Genomic DNA, 16,364 nt, shown 5'->3' with positions numbered 1-16,364 from the left:
TGCGAGGGTGGATGCAGATGGGCCCTACAGAGACAAAAACATGTTTGTTTACGCAAAGCAGATAGGCCCTTTTCAAATGTTCGTCCAGAACTGGTTTTAGACAAAAGTTTTTAAATCACAATGTTATGTCTATAATATAGCGTATCAAAATCGCATTCGATAACATTAAGAACGTTTTGCTTGAAAAAATTTCTATAAAGAATTAGAAGCATTTGAAAATGCAGCTCCTATCCTTTCCCATGTTAAAAAAAATGTTTTCACGCAAGCGCTATTCTCTCAGAGAGCCTCCGTCAAGGCGAATCATCAATAAATACTGAAGCGTCGAGTTGCACAAACGATATTTATTGTCGATTTTCCCCCTTAAGTGTAGTACGCACCTCAAAAGTACTGTGGAAAATGATAGGACAAGAAACGGTCAAGAAATGATTTCGTTGTCAAAATTTCTTGAGCGGTCCGCAGCTGAAAAGAAATGAAAATTGTGTAACGCTCGTAACGCTTGCCGGGCAAATCAAATGGAGCTGTCACTTTTCCTTGCGGAAAAATATTCCGTTCAATTATTCCTCAAGGAAAAGTGACATTTTATCCCATACTAATCAGTTGTCAAAATTCCTTTGGTAATAAGAGGGTTTTTTTCTGGAGTGCTTTTCATACCAGGTGCATACTAGACTTTAAGTGTAGTACGCATCTCAAAAGTACTGTGGAAAAGGATAGGACAAGAAACGGTCAAGAAATGATTTCGTTGTCAAAATTTCTTGAGCGGTCCGCAGCTGAAAAGAAATGAAAATTGTGTAACGCTCGTAACGCCTGCCGGGCAAATCAAATGGAGCTGTCACTTTTCCTTACGGAAAAATATTCCGTTCAATTATTCCTCAAGGAAAAGTGACATTTTTTCCCATACTAATCAGTTGTCAAAATTCCTTTGGTAATTAGAGGGATTTTTTCTGGAGTGCTTTTCTTACCAGGTGCATACTAGACTTTAAGCGCTGTTTGCAGTTCAGAAGGAATTTTTCGGCCTATCTTGATGCATGGGAAATTCCTTGCCTGAATCGCCCAAGAAACCGTTTTCTTCGATCACAGTACGCAGTTGTGAAGAAATGACAGTTCAAATGGCAGTCACCGTGGAAAGTTTCTGCCAGGAATCGGTCAAGAAGTTTCTTGAGCGATTCCTTTCAAACACCAAACTAGGCTTTATTGAACGCGACGATTTGAATGGGTCGCGGGTGAAACCATTGCCAGAGTCGTCGCCAGCCAATCAGCTGGCAGAAGTCTGACGTTTCTCCGATCGCACTAACACAACAGCAGAGGTGGTTCTTGATTAGTGCGCGATGATTCTATGATGTATCTATCTATCTATCTATCTATCTATCTATCTATCTATCTATCTATCTATCTATCTATCTATCTATCTATCTATCTATCTATCTATCTATCTATCTATCTATCTATCTATCTATCTATCTATCTATCTATCTATCTATCTATCTATCTATCTATCTATCTATCTATCTATCTATCTATCTATCTATCTATCTATCTATCTATCTATCTATCTATCTATCTATCTATCTATCTATCTATCTATCTATCTATCTATCTATCTATCTATCTATCTATCTATCTATCTATCTATCTATCTATCTATCTATCTATCTATCTATCTATCTATCTATCTATCTATCTATCTATCTATCTATCTATCTATCTATCTATCTATCTATCTATCTATCTATCTATCTATCTATCTATCTATCTATCTATCTATCTATCTATCTATCTATCTATCTATCTATCTATCTATCTATCTATCTATCTATCTATCTATCTATCTATCTATCTATCTATCTATCTATCTATCTATCTATCTATCTATCTATCTATCTATCTATCTATCTATCTATCTATCTATCTATCTATCTATCTATCTATCTATCTATCTATCTATCTATCTATCTATCTATCTATCTATCTATCTATCTATCTATCTATCTATCTATCTATCTATCTATCTATCTATCTATCTATCTATCTATCTATCTATCTATCTATCTATCTATCTATCTATCTATCTATCTATCTATCTATCTATCTATCTATCTATCTATCTATCTATCTATCTATCTATCTATCTATCTATCTATCTATCTATCTATCTATCTATCTATCTATCTATCTATCTATCTATCTATCTATCTATCTATCTATCTATCTATCTATCTATCTATCTATCTATCTATCTATCTATCTATCTATCTATCTATCTATCTATCTATCTATCTATCTATCTATCTATCTATCTATCTATCTATCTATCTATCTATCTATCTATCTATCTATCTATCTATCTATCTATCTATCTATCTATCTATCTATCTATCTATCTATCTATCTATCTATCTATCTATCTATCTATCTATCTATCTATCTATCTATCTATCTATCTATCTATCTATCTATCTATCTATCTATCTATCTATCTATCTATCTATCTATCTATCTATCTATCTATCTATCTATCTATCTATCTATCTATCTATCTATCTATCTATCTATCTATCTATCTATCTATCTATCTATCTATCTATCTATCTATCTATCTATCTATCTATCTATCTATCTATCTATCTATCTATCTATCTATCTATCTATCTATCTATCTATCTATCTATCTATCTATCTATCTATCTATCTATCTATCTATCTATCTATCTATCTATCTATCTATCTATCTATCTATCTATCTATCTATCTATCTATCTATCTATCTATCTATCTATCTATCTATCTATCTATCTATCTATCTATCTATCTATCTATCTATCTATCTATCTATCTATCTATCTATCTATCTATCTATCTATCTATCTATCTATCTATCTATCTATCTATCTATCTATCTATCTATCTATCTATCTATCTATCTATCTATCTATCTATCTATCTATCTATCTATCTATCTATCTATCTATCTATCTATCTATCTATCTATCTATCTATCTATCTATCTATCTATCTATCTATCTATCTATCTATCTATCTATCTATCTATCTATCTATCTATCTATCTATCTATCTATCTATCTATCTATCTATCTATCTATCTATCTATCTATCTATCTATCTATGTATCTATCTATCTATCTAACTATCTATCTATCTATCTATCTATCTATCTATCTATCTATCTATCTATCTATCTATCTATCTATCTATCTATCTATCTATCTATCTATCTATCTATCTATCTATCTATCTATCTATCTATCTATCTATCTATCTATCTATCTATCTATCTATCTATCTATCTATCTATCTATCTATCTATCTATCTATCTATCTATCTATCTATCTATCTATCTATCTATCTATCTATCTATCTATCTATCTATCTATCTATCTATCTATCTATCTATCTATCTATCTATCTATCTATCTATCTATCTATCTATCTATCTATCTATCTATCTATCTATCTATCTATCTATCTATCTATCTATCTATCTATCTATCTATCTATCTATCTATCTATCTATCTATCTATCTATCTATCTATCTATCTATCTATCTATCTATCTATCTATCTATCTATCTATCTATCTATCTATCTATCTATCTATCTATCTATCTATCTATCTATCTATCTATCTATCTATCTATCTATCTATCTATCTATCTATCTATCTATCTATCTATCTATCTATCTATCTATCTATCTATCTATCTATCTATCTATCTATCTATCTATCTATCTATCTATCTATCTATCTATCTATCTATCTATCTATCTATCTATCTATCTATCTATCTATCTATCTATCTATCTATCTATCTATCTATCTATCTATCTATCTATCTATCTATCTATCTATCTATCTATCTATCTATCTATCTATCTATCTATCTATCTATCTATCTATCTATCTATCTATCTATCTATCTATCTATCTATCTATCTATCTATCTATCTATCTATCTATCTATCTATCTATCTATCTATCTATCTATCTATCTATCTATCTATCTATCTATCTATCTATCTATCTATCTATCTATCTATCTATCTATCTATCTATCTATCTATCTATCTATCTATCTATCTATCTATCTATCTATCTATCTATCTATTTATCTATCTATCTATCTATCTATCTATCTACCTATCTATCCTGTTTGAATCACACTAGATCAGAGCATTTTATCGCATTGGAAGACAAACAAACTTTCTATTGCTGCGTGAAAGTTACTCGTGCCATGAGTACATCTATCTAAGCGTGTAGGACAATGAGAGAGAATGGGAGCAGACAGAGTATTAATAACTCTCATAACTGGAAGAATGATTGCACAAGTCATCGTCCAACAGACATTGAAAATCAGTCTTATAATCGAATTACGGAAGAGTGCCCGCGCGATCTTTCACGGTGTAAACGCGAGTTTGAAGTCGAGTGTGCAAAAACATGATTAGACCAAGGTTTAGACGGAATAATAATCTCGGACAAGGTGAGGTCGTCAATGGCCCACAGAACTTGGAGCTTCAAGTTAATGGCGAGCACGGTGAAGAACCTGACCAAGGATCGGACCAAGAACCTGACCAAGAACCTGACCAAGAGCCTGATCACGAACCTGATCAGGTTGCTGCACAAGAACCTCATCAAGAATCTGACCAAGAACCAGACGCTAGAATATCAAGTCCATCAAGACAGTAAGTTTAATATAACTGTTGAAAAAAAAAGACTAAAGCAACTACCTGCAACTACCTATTATTGTGCAGATTGTATGGCGTTGTGAAACAAAAACGGGATAAAAGCTGTTAAAAGGAAATTTACATCTATTCTTCAGTGTCGACACCGCTGGCCAGTGATTAGATGCACCGTAGTGCGGGGTAACATTGATCTAAAATATGATTGTTTTTTTAGGCGGTTCTAACGTAGCAAAATTTGCTGATTTTATGTTTTTAAAATAAGTATTGGTCCCAGGGCCGGATTTACAAATGTGGGGGTCCGGGGCCACAGTGTTGTGGGGGCCCTTTATATAGAGTATATAGTTTTGCCCATATACCATGGAAGAATTCTAAAAAAATATTAATCTTTTTCAAAAACGTTAACGTAAGAAGGTATTAATGTTATTGAGGAATAATTTGAAAATTTCAAGACATTTCTAGCAAAATTTGTAGCACAATCGATGTTGTCGTTTTTGTGAAATTCAAATAGAATTTTTAGTGGATCCCTTCTGCAATCTCTAGAAAAGTTACAGATCGATCTCCACGAAGAAAGAACACTTAACAAAAACTTGTTATAACGCGACTGCTAGGGAAGGTTCTGACGATCTCCCAAAAGATTTTTTCACAAAACTCTGAAATCAAAGAGGAAATTATAATAAAAAAATGCTGAAGAAATTATAGAGGGAATACAATAATCCATGATATATATATACATATACATATGTTCCTGATAGAATTTTTGACTTAATTTCTAATAGATTTTCTAGTTAAATTCTTAAAAATATTTAACGAAAAACTCCAATAAACTTTTAGCCAATTTGTCCACAAATTTATTCTGATACTTTCTCTAGGAATCTATAGATGGATTTTATCATAAATCATCTCTAGGAATCCATAGATGGATTTTATCATAAATTCACCCTTATTTCAGCAAGCAAATCTCTTAACTCTCAAAAAATCGGACTGAAACTCTTCAAAATGCCTTAACTTCATGCTAGATTTCCTCTAAAAAAAAACGTTGCAACAGTTTTAGTGTTCTCCGATTTGAGTAAGTCATAAGCTGTCTAAGTAAAGACAAAAACAAGAGCTTTAAAAACACCTCTAAATTTCGGATAAAAAAATTCTTCAAGTTAAAACTTGAAAAAAAAAACTACAGAAGTAAAATGATTTCGTCAGCCCCTTTTCGGAACACAGTTTTTGCTCTCTTCAAAAACTTCAACAGTTTTTTTTAACTTTTTATCCCTCTATGTTCTGCATCTCAGCTGTAGTTTGATGATAAATAATTATGAATTGCTTAAAATGCAACCGTAAAATAATAAATGGGGCTGACAAAATCGGGTCCTTACTGTATTACATTTCTCGCGTTTAGTATCATATAGGCGTATCTACAATGATCGTTTTCTCTTCATCGATTTTCTCTTCGGATTATTCTGGGAAAAACAACCAATATTCGGATGATCTCTCAATGTGTTTCAGTAAAGCACGACTAGGACAAACATCTAAAACAACAAAAACAACCGAAAATGATTTGCCGACCAAATTATTAATCAAAGAGAAAATCGATGAAGAGAAATCGATCATTGTACCTACGCCCGTATGATACTAAGCGCTAGATTCAGCGGGAACTTTTTGACTCTTTAATTTATAGACTTTTGAAGTTCCTGTAGAATTCAATCGAAATTTTTCTTCAGGATTTCCGGTAAATTTTCATAAGCAATTACACAAAAAAGAACGGTAATAAGTTTTGTAGGCAAAATTTAAAATTTCATGCATAGCTGGACAAATAGTAGTAGTCTTTCTCAAAAGAATCACTACATATTATCCCATGCATCTTGCCAGTAGGCAGTAATTTGAAGTACTTATGAAAAAAAAAATCAAGACAAGTTTCTTGCACTATTTTTTTTCTTGTTTCGCTTTTTTTCATGAAGTGAAATTTTGTGGGGGCCCCTGAAATGTGGGGGCCCGGGAACCATGGTGGTTTCGGTACCACATTGAATTCTAGCACCGAGTATCACTGAATAACAGTAACGGCTTATACAGCACACTAACATCATGTACCTTCTTCAAAGCTTTCAATGCACCATCATGATGCCCACAGAATCATCGAGGTATCCACGCATTATGCTGATCTCATGAAATATCTATTAATCAATTAGATATCTAATAACATCATACTGATTTCTATGCACCATTTTGGCATTTACTATATCATCTAGGCATCTTATGCACCATTATGATGTGGTTCACATTTGAATTCCATGCACAATACGTTGAGTATAACAGAATCATGGTAATACTAATGCACCATACAGACATCATGCAGGTCCTACACAAAAATATATATACACCATCTAACGCGTCCTCTAAGCATTTAATTCACATTTGAATTTCATAAGCTCCCTTTTTGCTATATCGTACACCAAATTGTATTCCATGTACCTGATACATTGACTTCCGCACCACATTACATTCTATGCACCATTTTTGCAATTCTTGAATTTTGGATTTAACCACCCAATGTTAAGAATCACTGAGTCATGGTGGCACATATAATTCCTTAGTATATCATGCACAACCATGATGCTCTCAGAATCATCTAGGCTAATCTCACGCACCATCTTTTAACATAACAGTGATTGTCAATTTCTTGATTTTTGCTTTGGCTGACCAAGCCATGTGGGAAATTACACTGTTGAAAATGCTTTGACATCCATGTGCACAACAGAACATGTGCTCGATGAACAAATTGAGATTTTTTTTTATTCTTAATCACTTAACCTAATTTACAGCTCTATTGTCCACTGGGGCACTACGTGAGCAATTTCAATTGACAGCTGCACTTACATTTTGTACAGCGCCTAGATTCTATTCTACTTTATCGAACTGGTTGCCTTTCTGCTACTTTTCTACTTTATACCTGGTAGAATGATGAGCACAAGGATGATGATGGTGGCCGTTGTTCCTTTCCAGTCCGATTGGGGGTCCATTATGAGTAACAGTTCGCCGATGTCCAGGTATCCGGGTCCGTTTGAGCCATGGCACAGTGGTACCGCCATAGGCCAAAAATCGAAAAATTGATTGTCTTATTTATGAGTTTGTATAATTTTTATAAATCAATAATGTTCCCAAGAATGCAGTAAACCCATTTTTATGTAAGTTTCTGTTGCATATTTTGCATGAGAGCGTGGGTACTGTTATGCAATTTTACATTCTTAAAATTTGTCGAAAAATCACATGACTTTTGAGTTGTACTCCGCGTTTTCGTATAACAAAACCAAGTAGATTTTCAATTGGTTTTCAACGCAGAGAATCAGAATATATGTTTATCGTCCAATTTGAAGCGCTAAACACCGGATCTGGATGTTTTTGGACCAATGGGGATGTGAGTAATAGGCACATAATTTTACCAATAGAATATATACATAATAAAAATTCATGTAACATTTCAAACATGTTCTTAACCACATTTAATCAATCGTCCGCCAGCAAATGATCAGATTTGAGTAGGAGAATCAATATGTGAAGGTTGTAGCTGCAAATATCTGCATACAAGCTTGCAGGATGTATTGGAAGTTACCCGTTATTTTTTTAAAAGTTATGTATTAAAATAACTACAAAATTATACATATACTAGTATTTCTGTAATTGTCTGAAATGCGTACCAAAATGACTGAAACTTTTACAGGAGATATTTTAAAGCTTTTTACAATAATTGAGGGATATTTTATTTGAAAACAATCTTTGAAAATGTTTTTTTTTAATAATGAACAAAAAATACACTTTTGGAGGTATTGAGGTATTCATACCTCAATACCTAGTTGCATAACAACCATTCTTATTTGGCCTCGCCAAAACTTACCTCTGTAATTGTCGAATTTGATAAGAAGTTTTGCAATTGCTGCCAACATTCAAAAAATTTCCTCAAAATTCATTCAGTACCTTAAACTGTAGTGCTGGAAGAAGAAGGAGTAAATACGCTCTTTTAGTAATATTTACTTAAAGAGCGTATTTACTCCTCATTCCCTTCCCAAATCGGAATATTTGATATATTCATTGACGTTTAATCTTAGTGTACAAATTGATTTCTTTCAGAATAGCAGGCGCCGATTGAATTGCAATGACGAGGGGTATTTGTATATATTTCTTTTATTGGGTTAGAGTTATACATGATTAAAATTCCACGTACTATATTACTGGATAGCAGTTGCAATGCAATTGTAAGAAACAAAATCTTTTTTATTGTGCAAAATGCATTCCCATGAATTATATGACATATAACTGTGTAAAGCAATATTTTTATGGTTGAAAAATTTCCTTTTACGTACGTTTTGTGAATTAATCCAGAATATTTGTTTGAAATAATTTCAGAAGTAATTGATTCTATAATTGCACTATTGTTACTATTGTTTCAAAATTATCGATTTTGGGCATTAGGTACTGTAGTTATACTTAGTAATTCGATATGTGATGATTTCTTCTGTGTTTCGACAATGCAAACTACCTTATATCTCAACTGCAAACTACCTCTTATTATCAGTTTCATATATTTATTTTATTGTAGTAGAAATAGAACCTACTAATAAAAACACATCTATAATGCTAATACTGATTCTATTCACAAGAATCTATTATGATACTGTCGTGATATACAAGTTTTAACGTGCAATACTTAGCAGAAATTCCTCAGAATTCGACCCACTCTTCATAATAATTAAAAATATTTGATTACTGATTTCTGTGCAAAATAAAGGTTTTTTAATGATATTATCATTTATCATAGATAAAAATATTCAAAGTTCATATTTTTCAAGTGACGATCATGAAAATGAACTGGAATATCCTTTTTAGTCATAACATGCTATTTCTGGTCACTTATAATGATTCTGCCCTTCAAAAAACGAAGAAAATGATTTATGACCGCTTCCCTGAACAAATGGAACCACTGTGCATGGGGCTCAGAAGAGGGTCAGTGTCAGTTGCTCTCGGGGGAAAAGCAACTGACGAAAAATTGCAAGTGCCGGGGCTGGGAATCAAACCCATGACCATCCGCATATGAAGCGAACGTGTGACCAACTACGCCACGGGCCCCGGCTAAAATTGAGATTTGAAATTATGAAAAGAAATCCACGTACTCCGGTGAGACTCGAACTCACGACTCCCAATTCGCTAGACGGGCGCTTCTATTCCTTCAAGCTACGGAGTCACTCGACTATCTCCGTCGCCAGCAGGCCTAGAACTGAACTCGATTCCACAATCGCACATACCAATAAGTGATTGGAAGGCAGTGCCCGAAGCTCTCGACAATTAAAAATAACTTCCTCTCCCGCTTTGACATACATGTGCACAACAGACAATGTGTTAGATGTTCATCTAATCCCATCCGAAGGGGGTTTGGATTGTGAAAAGAAGATAACCATGTGCGATTGTGGAATCGAGTTCAGTTCTAGGCCTGCTGGCGACGGAGATAGTCGAGTGACTCCGTAGCTTGAAGGAATAGAAGCGCCCGTCTAGCGAATTGGGAGTCGTGAGTTCGAGTCTCACCGGAGTACGTGGATTTCTTTTCATAATTTCAAATCTCAATTTGTTCATCGAGCACATGTTCTGTTGTGCACATGGATGTCAAAGCATTTTCATAACAGTGATGTCAGCATTACATTTGAATAACATGTACCATTTTGGATTTCGCATTCCAAAACTGTATTCCATGTACGTGAACCTTGGTGACTTCTACACCTTGCACCTTCTTCAAAGCGCCCACAGAATCTTTTAGGTATCCACGTATTATGCTGATCGCATGCACTATCTTTTAATCAACTAGGAATCTAATGTATCATACTGATATGCACCATCAAAAAATTTCATGCACCATCAAAGCTTTCCAAGCACCATTTCAGAGTTTATTATATCATCTAGGCATCTGATGCACCATTATGTTGTGAGCATCACATAAACTACTTTTATTTTGTATTATATGCATCTTTTTTGCAATTCGTACCTAACCTTGAAACATGTTGATATTTTTTTAATGACGGAGCCAACTAATGCATCACACTAACAATATATGCCTTCTTCAAAGCTTTCCATGCATCATTTTGGCATTCACTATAAATATCATCTAGGCATCTTATGCACCATTATGATGTGGTTTAAATATGAATTTGATGCGCCATTTTGGCATTTCGCATACAAAATAGCATTCCACGTATCTGGACCATGTTGTTTTCTGTGCCACATTGAGTTTCGTGCACCATTGCACGAATTGCAAGTGCACCTTAATATGAAACATGATGAGTATAATAGGATCATGGTGAAGCTTCTTTGCAGGGCCGGATTTAAGGGGGGGCCAGGGGGGCCATAGCCCCGGGCCCCCACATTTTAGGGGCCCCCACAAAATCTAATGCAGATATATGCCTTTTTATAAAATTTCAAACTTCTTCTGAAAGTTGTTAAGATGTTTTTGGTTCGGAATGATCATCTCCACCTGAATTCTGGATGAAAGCTTGAACTCTATGAAATGGACAGTCAAAAAGTTTCTGCTGAAAATTCGTGTAATTTTCTGTCGAAAATTTTGGTGTTGCTTTTAAACATTTCCTACATAGTTCTTTGAATATTTGCAAGTGTTTCTATCAGAATGAAGACACATTCTCAGAGTTTTAGAGTTGGATTCCGCTTACCAAACTTATAAATTATTCAAATCGATTTCTAGAATTGTTGAAACATTACTTTGAACGTACTAGCAAGAATTTTAGGCGGATTTTTTTTTTTTTTGCAAAGATCTGGCCCGATTTTCTGGACATTATTTGCCTCCCCCGAAAGGGGGAGGGGTTTCGCGGGGCGGCACCAAAAGTAAAAGTTAGTACAACTATTCCCCTTCAATAAAAGTCCAAGTTTTTGAGAATCGGTCAATGCACTGCTGAGAACGAGCAGTTTGAAAATTTTTGGTTCGTCCTGGTACTTTACGGGTTAATATGATTAAATTCATGACGTATTTTTCTTCCTGGCTTGAATGTGTAATTTAAGGCGAACTCTTAACAAATCCATAGTTTCCTTATGAAAATTGCAGTAGATATTTGGGGAGAAATGCTTGTAAGATCCTGAAATATTTAAAGCTTTGCAACCACTTTTTGTTTAGATTGGTTCAAAATTCGTCCGCCAAAGATTATTACGAAATTTTACTTATAATTTTATTCAAAATAAAACAGAAATTCCACCAGGAACTCATTGTGGATTTCGGATGAAATTTCTTCAACAGCTTTTAGTAGCAACTCCGCTCAAAATACCACTATGGCTTTTTGCCTCTTGAAGTTTCACAAAGAGTTCTTAACAATTATTGAAACTCCTCTCGAAGTCGCGTTAGAAATGCTTATGCTTAAGTTCCACAAAAAAAGAAACCTGATAATTAGTTAGCAACTATATAGATTTCATCAATGATTCCGCAAGAAATTCTATTTAGAGCTTTTGCAATAACGGCCCCAAAGATAGCCCTATCAATTTTATTTGAAATTTATCGAAAATGTCTCCTATAAAATCTATTTATAAACTTCTTAAAGGACTTTCTCATGAATCGACTTGGTCAATGGAATCTAATGCTATGAACACTCTCGGATAAAGCGTTATTTACTTGATAAAATTTGTTTTACTATCGTTTTCAGACTAAATTTTCATATCTGGATCTCTGTTATGTTTAGGTTGCCTTTTTTCTAGTTAAGGACTGTTAAATTTATAAAACGGACACCTTGCTTGTGCGATATCTTTTTTATTTTTCAATGAAATCATTTTTAGTTTTTTGCATAACTTTCTATAGCTATTCCCAAATGTAGGAAACATATAACATTAGGCAAAATGTTCTTTATTGTGTAACTGAAGCGATTTTCGTAAAACATCAATAAAAAACCATTTCTCAAAATTCGACATAACTTTCCACATACTAAACATGCATATTTTCATGAAGTTTTTAATGTATTGGAATCTTATACTATTCTACTAAAGGTGAAGCTCAATAGTTGGTTAGAAATAAGGCACCAAGCAGATTCCAGCTTGATATAGTGAATCGCCTGGTTTTCATAGAAATTATTAAAAAATATTTATGTAAGTCCTGTGATGCAATAGCACAACGGATTCGGCTAAAAATTTGTCCAGAATAGAAAAATGTTGCTTTCTGAATGATGTAGAAGAAAAAAAATACATTAATTGCATTCTTCATCAAAAATTTAATCCTCAAAGATGGCCATGGTAAAAAAAGCATACTTTTTGCTCCATTGATGCAGATTTTCGACTCTAGCGAATCTTGTTATAATTTATTTTAAACAAAGTTGGTCCTATGTTATTGTACACCTTATTTAATAATAATCGGATGTATTTTTTTTTATTTTCTACATCATTGTTATGTAAAATTTGCATTAGGTTGCATTGTTATTTGGAAGAAACTTCAAAGAACGAAACTGTTTTGATTACTGTGCCTGTGATGGCACACAGTAACCAAACCATCAATGCTATTAAGAAGCAGTTCTCTGCATTTGAAACCACATTATTCCTACTTACGACTAGATGTATAAAAAAAATGTTTTTTGAATATGTTCATGCCCTTTTTGCTTTACAATTGAATTTTAATAAAAAAATCGAATCTCACTTGAGACTATAATATTTCAACAACTAATTTTTCAATCGAGTTTAAACTTCGCCAGAATGTTTATTACTCATGCTGCTGCAGCATGGCACATACTTTTCTGATATTAGAAACGATATACCATATGTGAATAGTAATTTTATATATATTTTCAATTTTCAGCAATCGTAAAATTCACCTCATTCAACATCTAGCCGATTTCCTATGAAATAAAACTATTTTTATTCGATTCAAAAACCATTACGATAATGAAAAATGATGTACTGAACAACGAAGCAAGGGTCGTTAAATTTGAACTACGCATCTTCTTTTTATAGCCTTGTAAAGTTGTCCGTTTTATAAATTGAACAGTCCTTACGCTAATTAAGCTAGATTAATTTCTCCAATAACAACCCTAATTTTTGGAATATTTTTTTCAAATTTTCTGGATTTTTCTGCAATGGAAAAAAAAATATGTTGGGGGCCCCCACAACACTGTGGCCCCGGGCCTCCACATTTGTAAATCCGGCACTGCTTCTTTGCATTCCTTGCACCACCATGATGTTCACAGAATCATCTAGGCACCATCTCACGCACCATCTTTGAATCAAATATGTGTCTAATTGCGAAAACATGCACCATCTTTGAATTTCTTACACTACTAAAGCTTTTCAAGCGGGCGCCCAAGTAACCATGGAGCTGTATATTGAGCATTTATTTCACTTTACAGTGTATTATATGACTTGCGATATAAAGTATGGTTACAGTTGAAAGTGGCGCTACTATTGTGTATATAATGCTTCAACAACAAGCTTTTCTTTAGTCATTGCTAAAGTATATAAAAGGCTTGTACCATATAGAAGCTGTTAATTAAATACAGCTAATGCAATAAAATCGTATGGGACAAAAGAAAAAAGTCTATCGTCTGTCTACTTTATCCTGCTTCAACTTTCTCACTCCGATGAGTTTTTTTTTTCTGTATCGGGAATCGAACCTTGATTGCGGATGCTGCTCCACGATGGAATCCGAACGCGCCTACGACGTGTGCTACAATTGCCATGCCTGTCTATCGGGAAAATTGCTCAATTTAAGGAAAATGTACTCAAATTTTACCTTACTGTATTCTCAACAGCTTGAAAAAGTTGTTTTGAATAATGTTGGCTCCCTCAGTGAATAATTTCGTTTATGCCCCAACCAAGAAATGTTAAACGCGGTTAAACCATTTCATTCAGCAACATCATTTATCATATAAAAGTACTTTCCTAGAATGGTTCTATATTCTTGATTGTGATTGATTAGACATCCGATTCATTCTTTCAATCAGCAAAGTAAATAATCACGGAGTAGCAACTACGAATTGTGTAGTCATCTATGCTCATGCTCATGCTAAAAATCTAGTGAAAAAGAAATAAAATCATACCATACAGAGGCTACACATTCCTCTGTGGTTTTACCATACCATTCTTTCCTTGCTTCTTTCTGCGTGATAAATTGCAACATTGTGTTATTTCTGCGTAAATTTGAAACACTTACTGAAAGAATTGGCTTCTTTAACGATGTTGAGATCAGTCTTGTGCATTATCACCATCATAACACAAAAAAGCCGCAACATCAACATTGCCCTTCTTCCTCCATCAACGCTACAGCCGACCGTCTCTATGTTGCTATCGAACACATTCGAGACGAACGCATTGATACGGTGGCTGCCGCCACCACGCTCTTTCTCTGCAAATCTCTTGAGTAGCCGAACGCTTCCCAAGCAGCACCTGCAACATCATGCAGATTGTGGCTTTCTATGCTTTGGTCTAAATGAGTTGCACTAGAAGCACACGAAACTTCCATCTTGTCAGTTGAGTTGCATTTAAACTCCAAAATTCGTAAAGCTGCGGCTTTGTTTCAAAGAAATCACAAATTACCACGTGTTTGACATCGCTTCATGGAGGCGGAGCTTAAACCCAAGCAACACGACTTGTTGCTAATCCAGTAACAGCAACCTTAGTGCAATTTATTCACTGTCCGTATTACGGACGACAGAACACAATTGCTTCTTCTTTGAAACCCAAAAAGCGCAGATTCTGAATTCTTATGCAACATAAACGAGGAGGAATGATAAAAAAGTTGGGAAAAGATTTTGTCCAGACTCGAACCATGGACACCAGGAGTATTATCTACTCACCTTACATACTACACCAAAAGCTCTGTGAGAGAATCGATGCTCAACACACCATAAAAGCTACTGAAGTTACTTGTTACTTTATTGCACCTTCTTTGTCACAAGTTAGAGAACTGTCAAAATGAAAATACGCTCAAGTTTTCTGTAACGCATATGGAACCTAATCTGAACAAACAAACCAAAGTTAGATGTTTCATGCATGTTACATAACACATTTAATGCAAGCTGACTGTATTATCACTTGCGAGCAATATTCCCAAGCAGCACCTGCAACATCATGCAGATTGTGGCTTTCTATGCTTTGGTCTAAATGAGTTGCACTAGAAGCACACGAAACTTCCATCTTGTCAGTTGAGTTGCATTTAAACTCCAAAATTCGTAAAGCTGCGGCTTTGTTTCAAAGAAATCACAAATTACCACGTGTTTGACATCGCTTCATGGAGGCGGAGCAACAAGTCGTGTTGCTTGGGTTCTTAACCGTCGTTCCGACGCAGAGCTATGTCACTCACTGCTGGGTGACTCTCGTCTGAAAATGCCAGGATGAGGGTCAATTTGTTAAGTAGTAGGCTTGCATCAAAAACATAACCTCATCGAATTCTCATACGATTTGTAAACATTGCCCTCAAATTTTTTTTGAGGGCAAGGACGGCTTTATGGACCGACGCCGAAGGAAAGAAAGAGAAGGAGACAGTGATGACGTCAGCGTGCAAGCGCTCATTGCATGGCGCAGCAAACACAAACATAGCACGCCCTATGAATAGAATGCAAAGCGTAGAACAAAAACTCGCTTCGGTGTTTCATCGTGTGGTTCGAAAACAAGAGACGATCGCTGCTGCTGGATGTGGTTGACTCTGCATTGAACGAGGGTTGGC

The 16,364-nt window shown here is 34.5% G+C and overlaps 1 protein-coding gene across 1 annotated transcript in view; it reads left to right on the top strand.

The window, feature by feature from the left end:
• Positions 1-4,384: 4,384 nt before the first annotated feature.
• Positions 4,385-16,364, top strand: part of LOC109621300 (neprilysin-2) — a 139,530-nt gene continuing 127,550 nt past the window's right edge. Inside the window, exon 1 of the mRNA XM_020076258.3 lies at positions 4,385-4,696. Coding sequence (XP_019931817.3) covers positions 4,452-4,696 — 245 coding nt within the window. The 5' untranslated portion in view covers positions 4,385-4,451. The remainder of the gene's footprint in view (positions 4,697-16,364) is intronic.

Source organism: Aedes albopictus, chromosome 3 (assembly GCF_035046485.1).
Source record: "Aedes albopictus strain Foshan chromosome 3, AalbF5, whole genome shotgun sequence".
Lineage (NCBI taxonomy): Eukaryota > Metazoa > Arthropoda > Insecta > Diptera > Culicidae > Aedes > Aedes albopictus.
The sequence above is the reverse complement of the archived record's forward strand: the minus strand, read 5'-3'. Positions and strand labels throughout refer to the sequence as shown.